Source organism: Camelus dromedarius, chromosome 9 (assembly GCF_036321535.1).
Source record: "Camelus dromedarius isolate mCamDro1 chromosome 9, mCamDro1.pat, whole genome shotgun sequence".
NCBI lineage: Eukaryota > Metazoa > Chordata > Mammalia > Artiodactyla > Camelidae > Camelus > Camelus dromedarius.
Genome location: NC_087444.1, coordinates 69,911,090 through 69,935,981, shown reverse-complemented (window position 1 = coordinate 69,935,981; position 24,892 = coordinate 69,911,090). Strand labels below are relative to the sequence as shown.

Genomic DNA, 24,892 nt, shown 5'->3' with positions numbered 1-24,892 from the left:
CCTCTGAGTTGAGGGTCCCCATCTCCCCATCCCCTCAGGAAGCTGTGTTTTCTTGTGCATGTTTGTTTCTCCCTTCTTTCCTCCCCTGGCAGCATTAAAATGTTCTGTCATCTCTAAACACACACACACACACACACACACACACACACACACACTCACTCACTCACACACACACACTCACACACACCCTCTATCAAGCTTCTATCAATTCTCTTTCATCCCTTTTATGGCTAGGTACTTGTGGTACCCACTGGCTCAATCCCTTACCTTCTATCCCCTCCTCAGCCCTCCACATCTGGCTGCCCACCTCCCATGGCCCTGCAACGGCTCTGAACAAGATCAGTGAGGACTCACTGGCTCATTGCTGAGGCCTGCGGATAATATTTCAATCCTCATCTGCCACAGACCACTTCCTCCCACCTGAAACCTGTTTGCTTTACATCCTCTTCTTTCCTAGTTAGCTTCTTCCCTCTCCAACTGCTCCTTAAAATCCTCCAGGACTCACCTTTCACTGCCTACTCTTTTACTGGGAGCCATGGTCCTCAGGGCTCTCTCTGTCCTGGCCCTCTGCTCATCCCACCTTCCCACTCCTCCTGGAGAGTTAGTCCCTCAGCTGCAGCCAAAAGTGAGCATCCAGCCTTCTCTCCTGACCCCTCCTGTCTCCTGGATTCTCTCCCCCTCTTCCCCACTTGAATTGTCTCATGAAAATCTTTTGATCTGTGTGAGAAACAACCCTCAGCACCTCCCTGCCCCTCTCACACACCTGAGCCTCCTCCCAGTAAAGAATCTCACTGTCCACCTGTCCAGCCTTGGGTGTCTTCTTCCTCCCCTTGCTTTCCTGTAACCTCTGCTCCACCCTCAATAAGTCTATTTATCCAACCTCAGTTATGGCTCTGGGAACTCCACCCCTCCTTCTACTCCCTACCTTCATGGCTTCTGCCCCAGCTCAGGGCTTGTCTTCCCTGTTGTGAGCTGGCCTTGAGATGAGTTAAGGCCGTGGGACGCAAGGCCACGATCAGAGCATGTTTGTAGTATGCAGTAAATAATGGCTGTACACATGTGTTAATTATATAAGATTTATAACAAAGAAAATAGAAGTATGTATGTGCTAGAGATATTCTGTAAGCCTAATGAACAAAGAAATTCACATTGCGCATGTGCTGGCAGAGAACAGGTTAAAAAAAAGCAGGACAGGTGCATCATAGGCACGCGCACCACCCTGTGGCAATAGAATAAAGTGTTGTTAACCCCATGGTGTCTCCTGCTGAAGTCTGTTCGGCGGTGTGGCAACTCCTCGTGCATTTTTTCATTTGGGCCACTCACCTTCTAGAACCCCACATCAGCCCACCTCGGCTGACACCTGTCCACAGCCTCCTCTTTTGCTTCCAGGGCTCTAGTCTTGCCCTTTTCAGTCCAATGCCCAGTTTCCCAGTAGGCTCTTTCAGTGCCCAAGCTGATCCTGTCCCTCCCTTGCTCAAAGCCCTTCTGTGGCTCCCACTGCCTTTCATTTATAGTCCAAATTGCACCCAAGACCCTTCAGGTTCTGCTGCTGACTACTCCGGGCCCCTCAGACCACTCCCCGTTTTGCACCTGAACTTCTGACTAGGCAGAAGCCTTGACCTCTGCGCGTTTGCTCTACCTTGCATGTTTCCTCTGCTTAGCAAACTTGTACTCATCCTTGGATCACCGCCTATGTGAAGCCTTCCCTGACTACCACAGATGAAGCCCATACGGACTGTGACAACCTGTGTCTGAGTCTCTCCCTACATCCTCCCTGAGTCCAGGGTCAGAGACTCCTTGAAACCTAGCCTGGATAGAAATCTCTGCTCCATACCCAGGGCCTGCAAAGGATGAGGGTCTGAGTGACTGTCACAGCTGGGCAGAGCTTGGGTTCCAGTATTTTTGGGTGACCAGTTTGTTTCTGGTGTCCTGTTAGCTTTGCTTCAGTTCTCTAGGGAGTTGGGGCTTTGTTTTCCTGGTAGGTGCTGTGGCTGGGTTTGTAGAGGAGAGTCGCTGAGAAGCCAGGGTCCACTGGCAGTCTACCTGGATTCAGTCTGAGGGGCAGATCGGTCTGTGTTAATGCGGGGGGGATCCTGGCCTTCCACACTTAAGAATCCAGATCCACAGACCCTTCCTTCCTCAGTACCCAGACGTTGTTCCCAAAGCCTTCTGCTGTCCAGTGATAGGTTTCTCGGTTTTCGACGCTGCCCCCTAGTGGGCGAACCCTCCCACCCTATTTTCAAGAGGCCAAACTAATTAAATAGTTTTATTTATAAAAAAAAGAAAACCAACAAAGAAAACAACCGAAATCAAACCGACCTGCTAGGTAGGGCCAGGCCCCGCCCCGGCGGCGGTCGCAGCAACATAAGGCAGTGGTGGAGTGCAGGTCCAGCTGTCTCGGAGACTGGTTTGTGTGCGCCCCCCTCTCCCAACCCAAGGTTTTAGCTTTCGGGATGCGGGGACGCCCCCAACCCTGCCGTACCCTCGACTTAAGGCACAGCTTATCCCCCACCCCCGGCCGGCCCACGGGAGGGGCGGCATGGGCCAGGAGCCCCTGGCTGGGGTCCCCGCCACCCTTCCCGAGGCGCATGGACCACGGAGCCCTGTGCAGATGGGTACAAGAGGCCTTTAGTGTCGCCCCCCGCACCCTCCCTCTCCCTGCGTGGCCCAGCTCGGTCCCGCGGCTCAGACCAGCGGCGTGGTGGGCGCAGAGGGGCCCGGCGGGTTGAGGACCAGGCGGATGCGCTCCACGCAGACGGCCGCGGCCTGCCGCGTCTCCCGGCACAGTGCCGCCAAGCTCAGGAAGCCGTGCGGCAGGTCCTCCACCACGTGCAGCGTCACGGGCTGGCCCAGGCTGCGCAGCCGGCGCGCGAACATGACCGAGTCGTCCAGCATGGGGTCCAGCGCGCACGCCTGCGGGCGGCGGGGGATGGGGCACAGGGACAGGGTAAATGAACGCAGGGAGGGAGAAATATGTGGACATAGGGATGGATAAAGGCAGGAGACACGGAGGTGGGAAGGGGAGAGAGTTGGGCAATGAGTTTGGCCTCTGCCTAGCTTCTCCCTTCCCCCAGAGACCTCCCCCTCTTTACCCCTTCCCCGACTGTCCAAGCCCAGCGGCGCGTCACTGACCCTTGGTACTCAACAAGACTGTGAGTGGCACACTTCCCCTTTCAGCTGGGCTTTCTCCCTCTTGCCCTACTCTGCTCCGGGAGCTCCGTTCCCCCGGTGCACCAGCACTCCGCCCTCCCCGCTCCTTGCCAGGTGCACCTTCCCTGTCTGACACTCACCACGATGTGCACGGGTGGGAGGGTCTGCAGCATGCTGTCAGGTGCCAGCAGCGGTGACATGAAGGGATTCTTGACAATGGGCGACGAGTAGAGGGGCATCCGAATGGAGCCCTGGCTGGAGCGCCTTGGGTGGAAACCCTCAGGGAAGGCAGAGCCTACACTGCAGACTCTGTCCTTGGTACTCAGCTCTCTGGGCTCATCTCTGGCCTCAGCCTCTTCAGGTGCATCCTCAGGCCCAAGTAAGAAGTTGACGGCTGAGGGTGTGGAGGGGCCAAGTGTCTCTGCTGACAGTGACAGCTCTGGGGTGTCCGCTGTCTCAGAGCTGCCCCTTAGGCTCAGGTCATGCAACGTCAGGCTCTTGAGAGAGTCCGTTCCTAGTAGGCCCTCAGGCTGGGCCAGTGCTGCTTCAGACACACTGCGCCGCATTGGTTCTGCCAGAGAAGCAGGGTCAAGGGGCATCCAGGGCACAGAAAAGCCTGGCTCTGGTGTTTGGGTATGTGGTTGGCTGTCAGGGAAGGTCATGGGAAGAGCAGTGGCCAGTGGAGGAGTTGCATCCTAGGGCTGTGGAGGCCTAGATTGTTCCCCTAGACTCCTTTCCTGGGGATGCATGTTCCAGGCTGCAACTCCAAGGGGGAGGTGGAAGGAGTCACATGTCTTGGAGGTGGAGTTGTGTCCTAATGGAGGGATATGTGTGGTGACTGGGAAGGTTAAGTGCAAGTCACTTTACCTCTGGGAGCCTATTTCCTCTTGTGTACACAGGGGATAAAATAGTACTTACCTCACAGGAGGTGGGGAGGACTCAGGATAAGATTTGGGTTTAGGTACTACTACCCCAGGGAGGTCATAATATATCAGCATTAATGCTTTATTACCAGGCGCCTCCCTGGCCCCAGCACGAGGCCCAGTCAACTTTTTATGGCTGCTTGAGAGAGGATGTGAATGGATCAAAGTAAAGTAGTGAGCAGGCCCACATGGCTTGAAAGGAGGCTCTGTTCACAGGGAGCGAAAAAGATTCTTGAGGACATGTCAGATTCCCAGAGGTCCCACACCTGGAGATAGATCTGCTCCTAAAAGTTCCTTTGTGTTCTTCAGTTTTTCCCTTTCCTTTGAAAGACCAGACAAGCAAGTACACAAATGATACTAAAGATGTGCTTTCAGCCTGCCTCACCACCATTTTTATCAGACCCATGCTGCTTACTACTAGAGCCAGGACCTTACATTTTTCAGTGTTTTTCACTTGTCTTTATAAATCCATGAAGGCAAAATGCAAGACAATATGAGAATAACTGCACAGGTGCTCTGTGCCCCAGAGGGTGCCTGGAACAGAACTGTTAGTTAAAATCACAGGGCACAGCCAGTCAGGGGGCTGGCATCTCCTAAGAGCACCTACTGTGTGCCAGGTATTGTGCTGGGTGCTTGGCACAAACAGGTGTGTGCAGTCCTTAAAACAACCTTATGAGGCTGGGATTCTTATTGTACCTGTTTCACAGAGGAGCAAAGCAACGCTCAGAGATACCGTGAATTGCCCGCATCAGCCAGCAACCAGCCAGTACCTGGTACAGTAGGGAGCTAGACTGGCGTGTGTGCCTCCAGGGTCTGCGCCTGTCACCTTTCTCCTACAGGGAAACCCCCAGTGCCCAATGGTCCACGTGCCTAAAATTCAAATCCCTTTTAATTGTTTTGGGGTGTATTTATTTGCATCCATTCGAATATCCAAAAATTAAAAACTGGATTTAAAACACACTCAATTGGAATAATTTTCTGAATAATAGGAACTCTATCTACTTTTGAATGTGCAGTTCCCATTACCCAGAAAATACTGTTGATTTGCCAGAGACATGAAATGAGTTGGCTGTGCTTTAAAAATCCTTAAAATATTAGAAAACAGTGGGGATAAAAATAGATCCCTGGATAGAAAGTGATGATTGGCTGCCTGAGGGTTCTCCCTCTCACTCAGGGCTGGGAATCTCCTCCACTTCTGGGGTCTGTCCAGTTTTCTGAGCCCCCATCCTAGGCTCCTAGGCCAGCCCCTGCAGGAGTTATTTCCCATTTCCTCAGTTAAAAGTGTGGGAAGAATATGGGAGGGCTGGGCTCCCATCTGAGGGACCAAAGGTTTTAATGGCATTATTGAGACTGAAAATCAGGACATGTGGTAGGCCTTGAGTCACTTCCCAGGGTGCCTTTCTGGGAGAGGCTGTTTGGAAAGCTGAATCTTACAGTTCCTGCGATTCTGAGCTGACCCAGGGGACCAGAAGTCCTAGAATGTCTAGGATGTGGCTTATTGTGGAAAATCAGGGCTTTGTGGTAGGGACCTGGAACAGATACGGGGCAAAGCCAGGAGGGTGCTCTCTGCTTCCCTGAGGTTCCAGGGCCCAGCGCTTCTCTTTCCCCAGGGCTTTTGAGGTACCAGGCTGCCCCTCCTGGTCACCGTGGATAGGCGTGTGAGGAAAGGGCTTCACTCACCTGCCACGGGCACCGAGTTTGGGTGGGACTTGTGCCCACTCAGCTCCAGGAAGGAGTTAAGCCATGAAGAGGCGCCCAGGCGGAGGTCTCGGAAGAGCAGGGCTGTGTCCCGCCGCACCAGCCCCATCATGCCCAGTGCCTTCTGGTCTGAGTCAGAGTGGTCCTCTGTCTCCCCACCTGTCAGTGTATGTGGGGGGCTGAGTTGGTCTTTTCCCTTTCTGGGTCCAGTCTCAACATCCAGAACCTTAGGCATCTGTGTCCCCAGGGACCTAAGGACCTCTGATTGCTTCAGTAGGAACAAGGAGATGACTCCTTCATACTCAAGGAGACCACTGGTCTCTAGCCCTTGTCCCCAAAAGACCCAGGCATCCAAGCACCCCCACGCCCCCAGGTTTGTGGGTGTGGGACTAACCAGCATACGCGCTGACACACTTGGAGAGCACGCTGAGGGGCAACAGGGGGTCCATGAGGCTTAGGAGGCGGGAGGGAGAGGCGGTAGACTGCAGCATTGTGGCCGGGTAGGCTGCCATGATGCCATCTGGGACCCGTACTCCATAGGCGGCTGCCCGAAGGGACACAGTGAAGCAGAGGTTTCCGCCAGCACTGTCTCCTGCGAGGCATATCCGCTCACCTGTTGAGCCTGGTTTGGATGGGGGCTTGGTCAAGCCTGGCAGGGAGGAACTGGAGCTTTGCATCAGAAGCATTGGGGTCTCAGAGGTTGGGTGTGAGGGGCCCAACCCCAGGGTCTAACCAACTGCAATTTTAAAGACTGGTAAACTGAGGCAGAGATTTGGACCCATTTGAGGTTTAGTGGTCAGAGGATCGGGCAGGCTTAGGACATTGAGAGCCCTGGAGATCAGGAAGCTCTGGGGAAGCTTGGGAGGCTGGAGATCAGAAGCAAGGAGGATGGGAGGCAGGAGAGGGGAGACCAAGGGCCCATTTCAGGAGGGAGAATCATTGAGGCCAGAAGATGGAAGCCAGGGTTCAGGCTGACAGCATGGAAGGGCCACGTGCTCTGTGCCCTGAGGCATGGCCTCATCCTGCTCTGTGCCTCCCAAGATGTTGGAAGAGGGAAGTCAGAGAGGCTGGAAGAAAGGGCTGGAGCAAGGCCAGGTGGCTGGCAGTGCAGGACAGCAGTGGGTAGAGAAACGGGAGGAGGGAATAAAAGGTCAGAGGACATGGGGAGGTCGGGGGATGGAGTGTCAGGGCTGGAGTCGGGGAGCAGGAGGCAGAAGGAAGAACTGGTTGAGATGGAAGGGGGGAGCACTGGGGCACTGTGGGGAGCATGGAGGCAGGATGGAGGTGTGGGTGGGGGACAAGCAGGGGTGAACGTGTAGCAGAGGGCTCAGTGTTAGGAGATGGAAGGGGAGGCAGGGTGTGCAGGCCTGAGGCTTGAGCAACTAGTTGGCTCATTCCTCCTACACGACGGGGTGGGGGCTGAAGCAGGCTGGGGTAGGACCAGGGAGCAGGTGGCAGTGAGGGGCGTGGGCTCACCTAGGAGGGCACAGTGCTTGACGGCCCAGCAGTAGGCGTAGAAGCACTCCTCCAGCGCACGGGGGAAGGGGGCCTCGGGGGCCAGGGAGTAGTCGATGGAGAGGATGGGGGTCCCCAGCTCCTGGGCCCAGCTCTTGAGGTAAGGCTCATGGGATTTGGAGGTCTGGGCCACGAAGCCGCCGCCGTGGATGTGCACTACCAGGGACCTTGAGCGGGGTGCTTGCTGGGGGCGTGGCCGCAGCTCCAGGCTCCTGGGGCCCTCGGACCTCACCAGGCTGCTGAGCTCCTCACTGTCCTGGGGATGAGGAAGGAGGAGGTGGGTGAGGTGTGGGCGGCAGACACACAGGAAGTGGGGCAGGTGTGAGCAGTGAGGCAGGCGGACATGTGGGGAAGGTGCCTCCATGCCCTCAGCTCTGTACTTGTTCTGGCTGGGGCAGGGGCCCTACCTGTCCTTCACGCAGGTCATAGGAGATGAGCCTGACGAGGACGGGCCCGGGGCCTGTGTGGGCCAGTGGGGGTGAGATGGTGACCATGAGCTTGGGGTCAGCAGTCAGCGGCATTTCAAAGGCCTTGGGGGGCAGGCTGAGCAGGCGGCTTACCCTCACGGTGGCTGATGCCATGTTTGCTAGAGACTGGTGGGAGGGAACAGAAAGGGTGCTGGGAGGAGCTGCTGGCAGGGGTTCCCCTCATGCCACCCCTCGGAACTCCAGTCTTTTCCCTCCTGTGCTGCCCCTGGGCCTGGAACACTGCAGAGGCCTGAGATGTGTCTCTGGGCCTCAGTATCCCCATCTTGTACCAGGTTGGAGCCCTCAATGCAGTCCATGCTCACCGATAGCACCTCGATCTCAGTGATATTCCAGAAGGCTTTCCAGAAGTGCACATCCAGGTTCTGTATGATCCGCTCAAACTCAGCCCCACGCAGCTCTGGGTCAATGGCAAAGCGGCCGCTGGTGAAGAGGGAGCTGGCTGTCACACCTAGGGATCAAGAGGGGTGTCAGGGAGCTCCTGGCAGCCTTGCTGGGGCAGTGGTGCAGAGTAGGGGCAGGAGGGGAGGGGAGGCTGCTGGCAGGGCCCTGCAGGGACTCACCAAGGCCCGTTTCATTGCGTTTGTAGTGCTCCCCGAAGGACACCAGCCCGATGGAGATGGTCTGCAGGAATGGCCGGATGGCAGGCGTGAACTGTGGAGAGATGCCGCCAAGTCAGGGACCAGGGGCAGCAGGCAGGAGTGAGGGGCAGCGGCATGAGGTTAGGGGGGAGATGTGGTCCTTCAGCAAACGATTAGTGAATTCCCACTGTGTGCCAGGCACTGTTCTAGGCACCTTCATCGAGCTGATGTCAGAAAGACAGACAATACTCAAATAAAGACGTGCCATGTAATGTCAAGGAATGATGAATGTTTGAAAAGATGGTAGGTGGAGGGGACAGAGTGATGACATGGTTCTCCAGGGGTAACTTTAGGAGGGATCGGAATGAAGGGAGGGAAGGCTGTTCCCTGTAGAGGGCACAACACCTGCAAAGCTCTGAGGTGGGTCTGTGCTCGGTGTGGATGATGCATGGCTGGAGCAGAGTGAGCCACGGGACAGGGGCAAAGGGTGAGGTCAGAGAAGCAAAGGGGCTCATGTGAGGCCTGAGGATTTGGATTTATTCTAGATGTGGATGGAGTCACAGAGGGTGTGAGCTGGGAGAAGGATGATGCAGGGGTTCCTGACACTCAGCGAGGACAGAGATGAGGTGAGGCAGGAAGTGGGGGCCGATTAAGGGGTGGTAGGAAGACAGAAATGGGATGGTCGGAGACAGGGCCAGAGATCTTGAGGCAGAAAGACAGTCAAATGGTGGGGAGACCCAGCATCTGAGAGAGGAGTCAGGCAGCTAAGAAAAGACAATAGTGAGACCAGATCAGAGAAAAAAAGCCACAGGAGGCTGGGCAAGAGGCCAGCGGGGTTCTTCTGTTCAACAAATACTGGCCTAGGTCCTACTGCAGGCTAGGCACTGGGTTGGAGCAGGAGCTGAGCGAGACCTAGACAGAGGCCTCTGTCCTCTGGGGCTGACATTTTACAGGGGGGAGGCTGTCCTGCAACATGGCATAGCTGGGCCCTCAGAGAATAGCTGTCAGGCATGGCCCTGCCCCTGGCCGGGGGCCCAGTGGGCCAGAGAGCACAGTGGTGCTGGCCCTTGGGGCTGGCATGCTGGCTTGGGTGGCCCCAGGATCTCACTCTTGAGCTTCCAAGGCACGGCCAGGACGCAGGGAGGAGCAGGCTGGCCCAGCTCGGCTGATCAATATTTGTGGATTCAGCTTAGGTGAAGGGAAGTTCCCAGGAACACACAGGCTGGGTTGGTGAGGACAGATGGCTCCGCAAGAAAGCAGAGAAAATTGAGGTGGGATGGAGTCTGAGAGACTGCCCAGCTCAGGTGTCATTGAGGTGGGCAGGGGCCCAGAGAGGGCCTGAAGGGATACAGGGTCACACAGCTCCAGATGCTCCTGCTGCGGTTCCCAGATGTGTCTGGCGTCTGGTGGACCCAACACTGACCCCAGACAGGGGCAAGGTGAACCTTGGCTCTGAGCCTGGTGCCCCAAGGGCCCCCAAATTCTCTGGGTCCTCAAACTACTTTTCCTGTGAGTCTGAAGGCCCCTTCTCAGTGCTGATCTGAGCTGTGTCTCTCTGAGGGTGGTTTGGGGTGGGCAGAGGAGAGAAGGCCTGCAGCTGGGGGTCAGGGCCCTGGTTCATGGAGGAGAGGGGCCACAACCACGTCTTCCTCCCTGTCACCAACTTGGATATGTTCCCTGGCTCTCCCTCAGCCTGAAAGTCTGAATTCTGCAATACTTTAGTTGAATTGATTTGCCCAGGCTGACCTGGGTCCAGGTGAGCAGCCAGGTGCCCCCTCCCCTTAAACCTCTGTAAAATGGGGCTAGCACCCTTCTTCTCTGCCTGCCAGGCCTTCTGTGGGGATGACTAAATGGGGCATGTTCTTACAAACAGGCCTTAAGAACAAAACAATACTGGCTGTTCTCCTAGAGGTTCTCAAATGAATTCAAGGGCTAGACACAGGTCACATAGAAGAATGAATGAATCTCCTGAGTTTACGACTATAGAGAGCAGTGAGGATGCCGGTGCAAGAAGCTATGCAAGTTAAAGATTCCTCTCTGCATGGTGGGTTTGGCCAAGGGGCCACAAATTTGAGACCCTCTGTGCAAGTGCTGTCTGAGTCCCAGACAGCTTCCCCTCCCTGCATCTGTTTGCTGAATCCAGTAACACAGACCATTGTAATTACTCTACTATACTACTGGGCCAGGTTGGGGCCCACCAGGTGCCTTCACTGTGGGCCCAGAGGGACAGGGCAGGGGGCTCACCTGGAAGCCCAGACAGCGGCCGTAGAAACAGCCCTTGTGCAGAGTGACGTACTCACGCAGGAAGTCGGCTGTGACCCCCTCGTCGCCCTCAAAGAAGAGCCTCCCAGGCCGGTTGGTGGCCAGCAGGTGCTGGGCGTAGTAGGCCAGAGCACGGAGCTGGGTGAGAGCGGCCAGGTAGGCCTCGAGCTCGGCCAGGTTGTGGCTGGCGCGGAAGAAGATGCTGCGGCGGTTGGAGGCCACGTAGCGTGATTTGTGCAGCAGGTGCGCCAGGCAGCAGCGGGCCGTGTGTACCAGGCTGCGGTACCCGTTGGCCGGCGTCTCTGCGTCCAGGTCGAAGAGGTGTGCCACGCTCAGCAGGCGGCCCAGGGCCGGCTCCAGCCCCAGCGCTTGTTCCCGAACACCCGCAAAGACGCCTGACAGCCGCCGTGCTGTCTCCCCAGGGCCTTGGCTGGAGAAGAAGGCCATGTTGTCCTCTGCCAGGGTCACCAGTGACTGTGTCATTGTGCGCAGGTCCATGCTGTGTATGAGCCGCGAGGCTGCAGGCAGATCGGGAGGCACGTTAAAGCAGGGCTGGATCACCCCTTGCTCAGCTGGGCCCTGGGGTCCAAGCTCTACCCTCCTGCTCCCTCAGACCCACATGTCAGACCACGGTCTCCTCCTTCAGACCCAAGGATGGAGTCTCTGGCCCAAGCCTATTCCTTCCTTGGGACCCACGAATCCAGGTACCCGGACTCTTTCTCCCTCAAGAGCTGAGTTTGATCCCTCAAACCTCGCCTTCCTGAGACCCAGGAGTCCAGGCCCCAGAACCTTCTTCTTTAGGCTCTAGGAGTCCCTGTTCCCTTGCTCCAGCATCTATCCTACAGCCCAGGAGTCTATGTAGCCCTGTTTCTCCTTCCAGGGACCCAAGTTCAGGCATCTGTCTCCATTTATTTTTCTGAGCTCTGGACTCCTAGGTTCTGAGCAATCTGGATCCCCAGTTGGTCCCTTCTCTTAGGACCAGGAGATCAGGCCCCCATCACACCTCCTTCTCAGGCCCCAGATGTTGCCCATAGGCCCTTGCCCTCTGCAATATTTGGGACAGTTCAACCCTCAACCCACCCATTCCCATTCATTGGGTGGCGTTCCAGGTCCCTGGTCCCAAGCCCGGTTTTCTTCCTGAACCCAGGAGTTCATAATTCTAGCCTTACTATAAGTGAGGAGTCACTCCTGCCCCTTCCCAGTCCCTCCAGTTTAGCTGTGGGATCCCTTCCAACTCCTTCCCTCTTCCTCTGTGGGTGCTCCTAAACTCAGTCCCACTCTTCCCCCAGCTGGGTTCCCTGGCCTTCAGGCCTATCTACTTGGCTTAGCTTGCAAGGACCAGCTCCTTGCCTAGAAATGATATTCCTCCCTGCTGTTAACCTTGAGCTCGTTCTGCGCTAGACCATATGCTAAGAGCTTTCTGTGCGTTTGCTCATTTAGTCCTCACTAACCCTCTGAGACCCAGACTTCATCGGTTCATGATTCATCTATTATTAGGAGCATTCCTATTACTCAAGAGAGGAAAACTGAGGCCGAGAGGTGTTAAGTAAGGAGCTGAAGGTTGCATTAAAAGCGGCAGAGCAGAAGTCAGACCCAGATCTCTGGGTTCAGAGCTGTTACTTTTGCTGGTCTTGTTCCAGGGCTCTGGAGGCTAGGCCTCTAGCTCTGGCCTTTAAAAAGTTGCCCTGGACTAGGCCTGACTCCCCACACTTCAGGGTCCCTGGTGATCTTCCCTCCGGGATCCCTGTCCTGTCACCACCAAGTTCTGCACAAGCTGTTCTTGCTACTTCGGTGGGGATGTTGCCCTCTGCTTCCCCTCCGAAGCCCACCCAGCCCCTTGCTAGGCTCCCAAGTCAATGGTCCCCTGATCCTTCAGAAAAAAGTGTCTCTTCTCCCAGGCCCTGGAGCTTGGCAGCGGCTATTCCTGTCTGTCAGCTAGCCGTGAACTCACCCACCCCAGGCCTCTTCAGAGCTGGGACTGAGGATTGTGGCTAGTGCCAGTTGCAGCCTGGGGCGATAACCCTAGGGAGGGGCCCAGCCAGCTCAGGGTGTGGCCACCAGCTCCTCCTCCCACCCAGAAAGGACAGAGAGAACCACGTGCTGTAAACAGAGCATGGGGCCCAACTCACTGCCCCCTCCACCTGCTCCCTGTCATTGTCCCAGCCTCCTCTGCCTTTGAACTCTGGAGTTTTGTCCCCCAAGACCCTCCTCCCTCAGTTCCAGGAGTCCAGACTCCTAGTCCCCTCAACAGTTAGAAACTGAGGCATCCAGTCCCCCTGTCCCCTCCTCCCTTGGACCCAGGAGTCTCACCCTGGTCTTGAACAAAGTGTGCCCTCTTGCCCAGCCTGGCTGCCCTCCTTCTCCCCAGGGTGGTTTCAGGGAGCAAAAACCCCGTGATCTCAGCTCCCGCCCCCAGGCTTGCCATGGCACAGCCGGCCCCAGCTGTTAGGGGGAGAGGAGGGGGGAGTCAACCCTGCCTGTCCCTCCCAGGAGGACAAAAGCCGATTAAGGGCAGTGCCAAGCTCAGCGAGGGGCCTGAGCCACGGGACCTACTGTGTGGTGTTTCCACACCTGGCACCCTGTACCTGCCACTTAACCTTCCAGCCCATCCTGCCGTGCGTGACTGTCATCCTCACCTCACATATGGGAAACCAAAGCTCAGAGACATTTCACCTTTGTTATTTATTCCACATGCTCCTTGCTTGGCCAGCTCTTTCTCACCCTTCAGGACTAAGTTTCTTACCTCCTCCAGGAGGCACTGTTTAACTGCTCCTTCTCATCTAAGATGCGCCCCACCCACACCGCTGCTTTCTGCCATCATATGGAAGTTGTTCTTCTGCCTAGAATTTTACATATTTGCAATTTTCCATTTGTTTGTTTATATGTTTGTAACAAGGTTTATCTCTCCCTTGGGGCAGAACCAGGCATCATGGAGCTGTGAAGCTTTTACAAGTGGAGGTTGGGCTCTTTTGGAAAAAGAATAGAAAATCACAAGTCCAAAATTAGGTACAGGGTCTTGGAAGGGGCCTGTGCAATGAGAGGTCCTTAGGCCTCAGTGTCATTTGCTTGGCTGTAGGTGAATCCTCCTCTGTGGCTCTGCCTCAGATGTTATCCCCATGGGGGTATGGGGTGGCCCCAGGATCCATCATGGGGCCTAGTAAATCTTTGAAGAAGGAAGGAAAGTGAAAAGTCAGAGTGGAGGCAAGAGGGGCTGGATGGGAGTTTGGGAGAGGATCACCCCAGGACCGACAGACAGATGGATAGACAGAGGCCTCTGGAGGCAGCTCTAAGCTTGGTGGCTGTGACAACAGAACACTGGCCTAAGCCACTCACCAGGTGATCCTCAACGAGCTTGGTTTCCACATCTGGAAACGGTACTTGGCCATCCTGTCCACTGAGGGCTGGAAATGATCTTTGTAAGCAGGACCCCACAGAGGCATTTCTGCCTATGGTTTGCTTTGTGGTTCTCGCTTGGCCCCACTGAGAGATGTGTTGGGTCATTTTTCCATGTAACATACTATAATATATAATTTACCATTTGCACTGTTTGCTTTCTGGATCTGACACTAGATTAGGCCCTTGTATGTGCCTAGGCCAGCTTGGTATTTTTTGCATGGCTTCGGTTTCCCATTTTGTAAAGCAGCTGTCATTTATTTCCTGTCTATGGGGTAGGGCTCTTTATTGAAGATGAGGGCACAGGAGACCTGGACAGAACAAGAGACCTGCACAAAGCAGTGGGAAAGAGGCTGGAGCCCAGGTGCTGCCCTTTGCCCTGTTCCAGGCATCTCCCTTGAGGGCTTGGCTGGGAGAAGTGGGGAGGATGGGATGTTGAGGTTGCCAGAAACTTGCCAAGAATCCGAGGCAGAGGGCACTGGGGCAGGGACAGGCCACGAGGGCCTCTAGCGAGGACTGGGGCAGAGGGAGGGCTGAGGGTCCTGCCGCCTGGGTACCAGCCCTTTGCCCTAAAGAGTCACAGGACAAGTGGACCTGGCCTGGATTTTGGTCCCTGGGGACTAAGCAGGAGAGAGGACGGAGGTGGGGAAGGAAGAGGGGGGAGAATGGAGGAAGGGCCAGGTCTGGGCCCTGGAAGGGGCAAGGCCTTTAGATGGGGAAAGGCCTGGAGGCAGATGCAGGCAAGGGGGCAGTGACTGTGGCCCAATCCCTGAGTGTGTCTGCATGAAAGAGCAAAAGCTGCTCTAAGACTGCTGTGTGCCAGGCACTGCTCTCTCCCTGAGCTTTGTGTGAGGTAACTCGTTTCATCCTCCCCACAACCTGTGAGGTGGGGGCCATTGTCACCCCTTTTGGCAGATGAAAAAACTGAGATGTGGAGAGATGACATACTGCTCAGGGTCACCAAGCCAGCAAGGATGGTGCAGCTTCTCTGCTGTGTTTCTGTGTGTATCGGTGTTGCTCCTTCTCCCTGTCATGTATCAGCTCTGGGCTTTCTGGGTGGGCAAGTGTGAGTGTGTCTTTGAGGTTCACATGGATGTACGTTCGCATGAAGGTACCTGTCATGCCTAGCGTTGGTCCCAGCCTGGGTTTGTGGGTGTCCACATTTTTTCTCAGTCTCTGTGTTTTTATGTTTCTCAGTATGTCTGTAGGCATGTTTGCATACAAGTGTCACTGCTTATGTGTGTTTCTCAACCTGTGAGTGTTTCTGTATCTCTATTTCTCTTGGCCTGTGAGATTGTGTGGGCATGTTTGTATGTATATGGATATATATCTTGTCTCTGTGTGCCCGCATGTGTGTGTGCATGCGTGTATGGTACCCATCACTTCCCATTTGCTCCAGCCGGAACCCAGGGCATCATCCTGGCCACCTCCCACTCCCATCCAATCCATCAGGAAATCCTGTTCCCCCTGCCCCCATAGAAAGCACTGGGACCTCGCCCTTCTCCCACCTCCATTGCTCCCTCCTCTAGATGATAGTACCGACTGTTGCTGTGTGTCTGCTTTTGCCCCCTCCATGTCTTTTCCACATAGCAGCCAGAGGATCTTTCTAAAACTTAAACCTGGCCACACACTCCCAACCCTTCAATACCCTCTTGCTCTCAGGATAAAGCCCCAAATCCTGGACATGGCCTTGCAAACCAGGTCCCATCTGGGCCCTCTGTGGGCTCCTCCCCACCCCCTCCCGCTCAGCTTCCTCCATGCTGTAAGGTACCACGTCCTTGGGCCTCACGGTTCTGCCTGGGCTGTCCTCTCTGCCCATGGTGTCCCTTTTGCCCCACAGTCAACCCTAGCTCATCTTTGGGTCCATTGTCACCTCCTTGGGAAGCCTCCCTCTTATATTTTACCAGGATTCTCTCTTCAACACAGTTTGGCAGATGAGAAAACTCAGATAGTCAGATAATTATATCTGATTTGTGGGATATTTATTAATGTCTGTATCCCCAGCTCAAACATGAGTCTGTCCTCACCGATGAGAGTCCAGCCTGGTACGGGTGTGGATTTGTTGAATGTCTACTGAATGAATCTGTGTGACTGGAGAATTTCGGGTCCAGAATCAAGGTTGGAGCACACAGCAGTTTTGGTCTCACACACTTCCTGCCTTCAGGAGGCTGGGGGTGGCTACCTCCCTGCCCTCACTGGTCAGGTAAGAAAGCCTAAGTGCACTCAGTCCCTGAGAGCCTCAGTGTCGTCATCTGCGAAATGGGGTGATCATAATAACAGTAGTGTCATCTGTTACTGGCAAGATGAAACTGATGAGTAGGATTGCTCCAGCCAGCCTAGATGCCCCTGGGGCAGGGGTGGGGTCTGATTCACTCAACAGAGGCCTGTACCAGGGTAGGGCCTCAGGAAATGACAGGAGAATCTAGGATCTTGGGGGATTGAGCCTTTGTGAGTAGGTAGGCCCATGGGTTTGTGAGTAGGACTGGCTCAGTCCATGCAGGGACCCCTAGCCAAGAGGATTCTAACTCCTCACAGCAAGCCTAAAGGCAACACGATTATTCTTATCCCCACATTGCAGTCCATGCATTCCTGCACTGATTAATTGAATAAATATATTCCTGGCATACCTGGCTGTACAGTTGTAGGGTTAACAAAGCAGACACAGCCCTGATCTCAGGGCACTCACTGTCTAGTTGGGAGTAACAGTAATGATAACCTCCACCCCTCCTGAGGGCTTGCTGTGTGACAGCGCCAAACACTACTACACTCATCGAAACCTCACAGTGGCCTAATGATAGGCACTCCTATCATTATGCCCATTTTATAGCTCAGAAAGTTGAGGCAGGGAAGGAGGGAGCCTATTGTTCAGTGTACCACTCCTTATAGCCAGAGGAACCAGGTCTTGAAGGCCCATTTCTTTACCATGGGTACTCTGGTACCCTGTCCTGTTTGTGAGGCTGTGTCTTGCAGTGTGACAGGGAATGCCCTCAGGCCCCAGTATGAGCTCTGAGCCTGTCTGAGCCTGAGTGTGTGTATCTGGAGCCAACTCCAGTTCTATCCTTGGCTAATGATAAAGTTTGTGGCTGGGAGGATGATGAGTTTGGGGTCTCTCAGCCCAGGAGCTGGGTCAGTTTCTTTCCTGCACAGGAACTTCCTATAGGGTTCTTGCTTGGACTGACATATTCTCCTAATCCATCAAGGAGTTAGTGTATGCCTCTGCCTGAGGCTTGCAGCATCTCTGTTGGTCTGTCAGTGTTTCTCCAGCCTGCTGAGATCTGTAAATGTGACGCCCTAGGGAACCCAGGTGACAGCCTTCCTTCTCCCAAGCCATGGTTAGGCTGTCCAAGGAGTAGTCCTAGTAGTAGGTGTCAGGAAATTAGGAGGCCAGGCTGAAGTAGGTGGACTGACAATGAATGCGTGAACATACTGAATGAGGGACGGTGGGACAGGAATGTTTTGAGCTGTACTGCACCCCTTCTCTGGGCCGGGCATTCCCCACTGTGGGGCACTCCTTCCTCCTAGCTCCCCCTAACTCACCCCTACAATTCCTGTTTGGACAGCAGCTTCTAAACCTCTTCCCCATTACTGTCTCAAGAGTGCCAGAGACCTGAAAATCGGCGCTTCAACCATTTCCCATGTTGAAAACACGAGGCAAGAGCTGCTTACGGCCAGAGTGAATACGGCGGAAAAGCGCAGATCCTGGCCCTGGATACTCACATTCTGGATTCTCCTCCCAATACAATACTGGGGCGTCCAATAGTTTATCTGCTGGGGGTATTTCCCTCTCACATCACCCCTTTTTCACAATGGATTATCCCTGTAACCCCTTTCCCCCTCGCAGGGCGGCAAGGAGCCAGTCCACCGGTTTCTCGCTTCTCTTGGCACAGGGTCAGTCCACTCTGTCCCTCAGTTTCCCATGGGATGTCTAGGGTTCCTGCCGGGCTACTGCCAGCCCCTACTCTCTCACCTTTGGCTTTGCCTTTTCGCCACCGCCGGTGCCTGTGACTTTTGGACCTCTCTTGAACCCTCTTCGAGGCCGGGGCCCCAGCGGCCTCCGCGGGCCTCGTTTCTCTGGCCGATTCCATCAATTTTCCGCGGTCCCGGCCCCGGGGCCAATTCTAGCCGCCAGTCCCCGCCCCGAGGGCCAATCCTCGCTAAGCAACAGTGTCGGGCCCCCATGCCACCCAATCCCAGACTTACTCCTGAGGCCCGCCCCCTGAGCAAGGCGGGCCAAGCTCCACTGCCCAGCCCCGCGCCCGCAGCTAGGACCTACAGCATGGCCCCGCCCCCTCACTCGCATTAAAGGGCCCGCGACTAACAAAATGCAGCCCTGGAGGTGCCGAAAACGGTATGCGGGCCGAACTAGAAGGGGAATCTCGAGAAGTCCCCCAGCAAGGAATCCCCCCCGAGGTTGTCACGTGTTGGTTGTCATCCTCGTCTTCCCACTCACCTTCCCAAGTAGGGATCGTCAAGAAAGCATACGGCCCGCCCGCAGGAGTTGTTGAGCGGGGTGCCACTTAGCCTCTGCCTCGGGGCCGGGGATGGGTCCAGGTCCTCCGGCAATTTAAAACAGGGAAGAACGGCAGGTCAGGAGGCGTGGCTCTGCTAGCGAGCCGTTGGAGAACGTAGCCCCGCCTTTCCTCCCTGCCTTATCTTCTAGTTCTCCTATTGCTCCCTTTCTTGGGGTTCTTTTCTCTGTCCTGTTCCTCCCCGCAAGAATGGAAGGTTGGTGGGGGGGGGGCGTGTTGTAGCGTGCTTGGCGCCTGCGCACTAGAGCCAAACTTCGCACAGGTCCGCAGGGAGGAGAGGCGGCCGCGGCAACTGCGGGAACTGCGCGTGCCTGGGTAAAGGCGGGAAACAGGATGCTCGAGGCTCGCGCATGCGCACACACTCAACTGAATCTGGGAGCTCGGGGAGAGGCGGCTTTGGTTGTGGCGGCGCTGCGATGAGGGCGTCCCTTGAGACTGGGTTCGGGAGGCCTAGAGAAACGGCTGTACACCGTCAAGGCCGGAAATAGCAGATCTGGAATCCTCTCTTCCTACCCCGCCCCTCCTGTCCGCCCTCCTAAGCACATGACCAGCCCTAGCACTGAGAGACACAAACGACGCTCTCCTCAGTCCTAGCCCTTCCGGGGGGCACAGGCCTCTGGGCTGAGACCTGCATTACCAGTCTTTGGACTAGCTGGCCTCACAGCGCCTCAGTTTCTGGATTGGGGCTGCATTGTTTTCCCCGCCTCAGGCTGTACCACCGTCACCCACCTTCCGTGGCTAGAACTTGCGTGCCCCCCTTGTGCAGAGCAGGACCATTGAGTCTCGAGGAGGAGTTCAAGGCCTGAGGCTGGACCCGGCGGGCATCACTGCCGGCCTCAGAGGAGGGGCAGGAGTGCTGGCACCAGCGGAGTCTTGGGCCCACGACCCGCTCACACCGCTCCCCACACCGCTCCCCCCAACGCTCCCCCAACTCTCCCCCAACGCAGCCCTGACCTTGCCTGGACATTGGTGGAGCCCCCGCCCTCTCCCAGCTCCCCCTTCTTGAGATGATAACAGGAGGCCATGGTCCTGGCGGGACTGGAACTCCCCCTCGGCTGAGGGGAAGGCTGTCAGAGAAACAAGTGTCTTCCTGCCCACTGGGCAACCCAGAGAGCTCAAATGTCGCTCCTGCCCGATTTTCGGCCTGCCCCGCGTGGAAACTGCCCGAAGGTAAGTGTCCACGTTCAGCAAGCTGTGCAGGTGCCCACCCAGTGCCTATCCCAGAGTGGTGCTCAGAGAGTTCTGGGACCCAGGAATGAGTACTGGCCCCTCGCCCAGAGACCCATACAGCTTCTGTTTGATTTCTCCCAGATCCCTGCGGGGAAGGCAGCCTAGTGCAGGGGAAGGAGTCAGAGCCTGGCTGAGTATCCTGGCTTGGCCAGCCCTAACTGCCCGGCCTCAGGCAAAATCCTTCTCTTTTCTAGGCCTCAGCTCCCTCCTCTATCAAATGGGGCTGTTGACCTGTGTCTGGCAGGACTGTTGAGAGAGGACCTCAGCTAACCTGACATTCTGGAGGTCTTAGTTCTTCTTGAGGGAATGAATGACCATCCCTGGGAGGCTCCTTTCCTGGAAGCTAAACTTACCTGTGTTCCGGTAGTGTCTGGGGTTCTGGCTGCTGGTTTTCTTCCTGGGTACTGGCATCCCACCGAATCCTGACATCACTTCGTAACCAGGTTTCCCCCTGAAGGCCAGCTTCATTCCCTGGGCCACTGTTCCATCCCTCTTGGCTGATGAATCAGTCTCTAAGGAAGACCTCAAATCTGATTCTGTGCCTGAATCTGTGACCCATTCAAGAAGTGTCTTCTGCTCTGAGGCCATTTGCTGTATGAATGGTTCTTTTGGTTTTGATAGAAAATGCCACTGGGCCAAAGATCCCTTTGGGGATTTGGCTCCCTGGGCTGGAGCTATGTGCTGGGCTGTAGGGTCTGATTGTTGCCATCTCTGTTGTGACATAGGTTCAGTTTGGCCAGGTAGTTCATTTTTGAGCCCATGTCCTGGTTGGGTTCCAGGTTCCTCTCTTAATTCTGGCTCCTGTTGAGTTCTAGGTTCTTTTCCTTGCCTAGGTCGGTGCTGTGAGGCAGCTTCCTGTTTTGTGAAAGGCACTCTTTGTGTGGGAGGTGATTGCTCTGCTGCAGGTTCCTGTGGGGCAAGAAATTCATGCTGCAAATTACTTTTTTGTTGGTCTTGAGGTTCCTGCTGGGCTTCAGCTTCATGTTGGGCAAGGGGCTCCTGCTGAGTGATGGGTCCTTGCTGTGAAGCAGGCTCCTCTTGTGTACTGGGTCTCTGCTGAGCCTCAGATGCTGTCTGGGCTGTGGGTGTCTTTTCTGGCCCAGACTTTGGCTGGGTGATAGGTGTCTGATGTGGCTCAGGCTCCCAGCTGGGCCTAGATACTGACCTAGAACCTGGCTCCATTGATGTTATTTCCCTCAAGGAAGATGCTGATCTCCCAGGGTTCATCCTTCTGGGCCCCTATAGTCCTCCTTTGTCATAGATCTCTCACTGATTGCTCATGATGACACCTCCCTTTGGGTTCCACTGCTTCATCCTGGCATTCCTGGTGTTCCTTTTTAAGGCAGTTGGCAGGTGGCCCCCTATTCTTGTGCCAAGTGATATGCTTCTGTGCCTCCTGCCTTGGGAGGAGGGATTGGGAATAGGAGGAGGCTATGTGCCCAGCACACTCTCCTATCAGAAGGGAGGGGCATGCCCTGTTGTGTCATAAATAGGACCCCCACCCAACTCACCACTCATTTAAAATGCTTCTTCTCATAAGGTCAGCAAATCAACTTAGTCCTCTATTTCACCTGGGTGACAGAAGCCAGATTCTGGATGAGCGTTCCTTTTCTTTTCTGTCCTGATGTTTGAGGAAAAGGTCAGAGGAGGAGGCAGGATCTACACCGTTTTAATGTTTTACTCTTTATTCATTCTTTCAAATGTTTGTCACTTTAATTTCCTTATATTATCATTCTGATCATTTTACTCTCTTGTTAAAAAAAAACACACCTTCCCATTTTTTTCAGCTTGAAGCCCTTTTCAGTGCATTTGAGATCTTCCATACCATCTCTCTAGCCTGGAACTATGCTTCTGCATATATGTGTTCTATAGTAGAATGGAAACTTACAGAGTCAGATGGCAAATGATGATGATGATGATGATGTTAATCATAAATACTGGAAGCATTTTACATACTAGGAAACTGTCACGTTTTAAAAAAATCTATATTATCTTTAATAAGACGTTGTCTGATTTACTGCCTTAACTTCTTTCTTTGCCCAACCTAGCTCTTACCTCAGAAAGTTTTGTTGAATGAACAAAAAAATAAAAAGTTGGGCAGTGGGGAGAGGGAGTGAGGTTGGTGTTGGGGAGAGGTGTGTGTAGAATCTAGATTGAGTTTGGAATTTACCGGGTAAAAGCAGTTGACTGGATTGAACATGAATTTCCAGACCCCATTGAAAGAAATGATTTTGATCTATTACATTTAAATATATTAATTGACTTATGTTTGCTACTTGCCTGGTTGTATTTAAGGTCAGGTGGTGCCAGCTAGGAAACCTGGGCTTCCTGGTTTCTTTCATGTAAGTAAGCTTAAGCCTGGGTAAGTAGAGGCACAGGAAAAGACTGTCAGGAGAAGGCACTACAGGGAGCAATAATTTTAGCAATAATGCTTTTTGGGAGAACACTAGAATGGTTTAGGGAGTAGGTACAGGGATGAGGAGCTTGAGGTGGGAGAAGGGCATCTTCAAGGTGTGCTTACTCCCTGTTGACTGAGAATGTTTCATTGGGAAGGTGGGCTCTCAGAGCTCCTATAAAGGCAGAGCAAAGCTTACCAGCTGACATCCATTGTCTGAGAGATTGCTGGCAGGCTCTGGAGTGCTTGCTTGGCTTTTTGTGGTGTCACTGGTGTCTAGGTTGAAAACAAAAGGGAGAGACTACTGTTAAAGACATTTTTAAAATTTAATTTTTATAAGAGCTTTAAAAGTGTTAAAAGACTCATACAGTGGAAAACTTACGTGCTTATTTATTTTGTACATAATAGTATATTCTCCATACCTTTTTGTATGTAAACATAATAGTTTAAAAACAAAAATGAGCTCATACTATAAATATTGTTTTTCTCTGTACTTTTACAAAGTCTTTAATTATTGCACAATATTATACGTCTACAGAAGTTCATAAAACTTACGTGTGCAGTTCAATAAATAGGTACAAAGAGAATATTCATGGAACTACCCAGGTCTAGAAATAGAATATTGCCAGCAACCCTCCTCTTTCTGATCACTATCCTCTCCCCATCACAGTGATAGTCCCCCACTATTATAGTAAGCATTTACTTTTTTTTTTTTTTATAGTTTTACCACCTGTATATACATTCCTAAATAGTTTAATTTTTTTGAACTTTATGTATATGAAATCATGCCATAACTATTCTCTTTTTTCCCTTTTACTCAACATTATGTTTGTAAGATTCATTTATGTTATTTTGTTATTGTTCATTCTCAATGGATATATAATATTCAAATATACTCCTGCTTATTCATTGGCTACTTTTCAGTTTGGGGTACTTATGAACAATGCTATGAAACCCTTGTACATGTCTCCCAGTGTACATAAGCATGTATTCCTTTTGAGTATACATCTGAGAGTGGAATTGCTTGGTCACAGAGCTTAAACTTTAGTAGAAAACCACCAGCACTTTTTCCAAGTGATTTACCACTTTATGCTTCCATTAGCAGAAGATGAGAGTTTCTTTATTCTGCTCTCTGCCAACACTTGGTACTGTCGCACATTAATTAAAGTTGTTGTCAATCTGATCATGTACAGTGATCTCTGTTTGGGTTTAATTCATGTTTTCCCAGTTACTAGTAAGTTTGTGTGCCATTTCACATGTTGATTAGCTATTTGGATTTCTTGTCTCTGAAGCGCCTGTTCAAGTCTTTTGTCTATTTGTTGTGTTACCTGCCTTCCTCTCATTGATCTATAGGAGTTCCTTATATAGTTTGAATATTAACCCTTTGTCGATTATATATGTTGCAGACATTACCTCTCCTCTGTAGATTGTCATTTTATCTTCTTGGTGGCCAAATTTCTTAATTTCAATGAAGTCAGATTTATTAATTTTTTCCATTACGACATACTTTTTGTACCTTGTTTAAGAAATTCTTTCCTACCTCAAGGCATGAATATTCTTCTGCATTCCCTTACAAGTTTGTCTTTCAAATTTATCTTTTTAATCCACTGAAATTTATTTTTGTGATGTGTTTGAAATGGGTGTGGGCCTCTGCACCTTTTTTTCACTTAGTATATTGTGGATATCTTTCCAATCAGTAATAATAATTATCTATCTAATTATTTTTGACAACAGCAGAATTGCCCAATATGCTTTTGATGAATTTTTTAAACTGAAGTATAATTGACATATAACATTATATTAGTTTCAGGTGCATAACGTAACAATTTGGTATTTTATACATTGTGAAATGATCACACAGTAAGTCTGTTAATGATGAACATTTAAAATTTTCATTTCTTTGTCAATACAAATACTGCTATAATTAGTATTCTTGTACATATATCTTTGAGTATCCATGCTAGTATTCTATAGTAGAGATCTTAAAGCATCCAGATTACTTGTTAAAAGGAACACACATTTAAGTTTTTGATAATTACTACTAAATTGTATTTTACTTCCATCAACAGTGATTTATCTTATTCTTGATAATATCATAGTATCAATCAGTTTAACATTTGCCAGGTTACTTTTTCTATGACATTTAAACAGTTAGACTAGGGATGAATCAAGTTCTATTTGACATCAACACTGGTGTAATTGTCAGAGATCAATGACCAGGTCTCCACAACCCTGTCTCTGTCCACTTTGATAAGCAATGGCATTCTGTCATTAAAGAATTTTGCTAAACCTCTCTAGTCTTAAGAGAATTATATTTTGCTCTTTCTATTTCCTTACAAGGTGACATTGAGTAGAAAGGGCTAAGGTGTGTGCTTATCCTGGTCTCCACTTCATCTCTCTTGTCTCTTTTCAACACCTGCTTCATCCCTAGTTGATTCCACAGAGTGACCAAGTTTAAGGAAGGTCATTCTTTTGCAACTTACTGGTTTTCTTTACCCTGCCCTTGAAATGATCACAGGGGCACTGGCAGCCGGGGCACTGTTGTGAGTTTTCTTTCAGAGGCTCTCAGGAACCAATCTGAAATAAAGGGTTTGCTGCTTAGGAGGGTTAATATGTTTGAGGGCAGGGCTTCACTTGGCATCTTCCTCTCCTCTTTCTCATACTGCAGTGGGTGTGGCAAAGGGTCAACAAAAACAGTCACCACATCCAGTTCTATGAGCACCAGGGTTTC

At 52.6% G+C, this 24,892-nt stretch overlaps 1 protein-coding gene across 7 annotated transcripts; it reads right to left on the bottom strand.

Moving 5' to 3' along the window:
• Positions 1–1,946: 1,946 nt before the first annotated feature.
• On the bottom strand, positions 1,947–20,948 carry LIPE (lipase E, hormone sensitive type). 7 transcript variants are annotated; one of them, XM_064489354.1, is made up of 10 exons: positions 20,120–20,948; positions 10,597–11,132; positions 8,335–8,425; positions 8,077–8,222; positions 7,694–7,879; positions 7,248–7,542; positions 6,166–6,393; positions 5,754–5,930; positions 3,291–3,721; positions 1,947–2,913 (listed from the first exon to the last, which is right to left on the bottom strand). In XM_064489354.1, exons 1-10 carry the CDS (start codon positions 20,946–20,948, stop codon positions 2,686–2,688), a joined length of 3,147 nt encoding a protein of 1,048 aa, XP_064345424.1. In that variant the 3' UTR covers positions 1,947–2,685. The 7 variants fall into 7 exon arrangements, with proteins under 7 accessions (XP_064345424.1, XP_031312857.1, XP_031312853.1 ...); XM_031456997.2 differs by lacking the exon at positions 20,120–20,948 and adding an exon at positions 18,458–18,674 and having other exon boundaries at positions 2,259–2,913; XM_031456993.2 differs by lacking the exon at positions 20,120–20,948 and adding an exon at positions 17,975–18,127 and having other exon boundaries at positions 2,259–2,913.
• Positions 20,949–24,892: the final 3,944 nt, after the last annotated feature.

Excerpts from the sequence above, each read along its gene's own strand:
- LIPE (XM_064489354.1), bottom strand. The coding sequence starts at position 20,948 with ATGGAGCCAGGTTCTAGGTCAGTATCTAGGCCCAGCTGGGAGCCTGAG. Across the intron at positions 8,223-8,334 it reads ACGCAATGAAACGGGCCTTG|GTGTGACAGCCAGCTCCCTC; the intron begins GTGAGTCCCTGC and ends CTTGATCCCTAG. Across the intron at positions 6,394-7,247 it reads CAAGCACTGTGCCCTCCTAG|GCTCAACAGGTGAGCGGATA; the intron begins GTGAGCCCACGC and ends CATCCAAACCAG.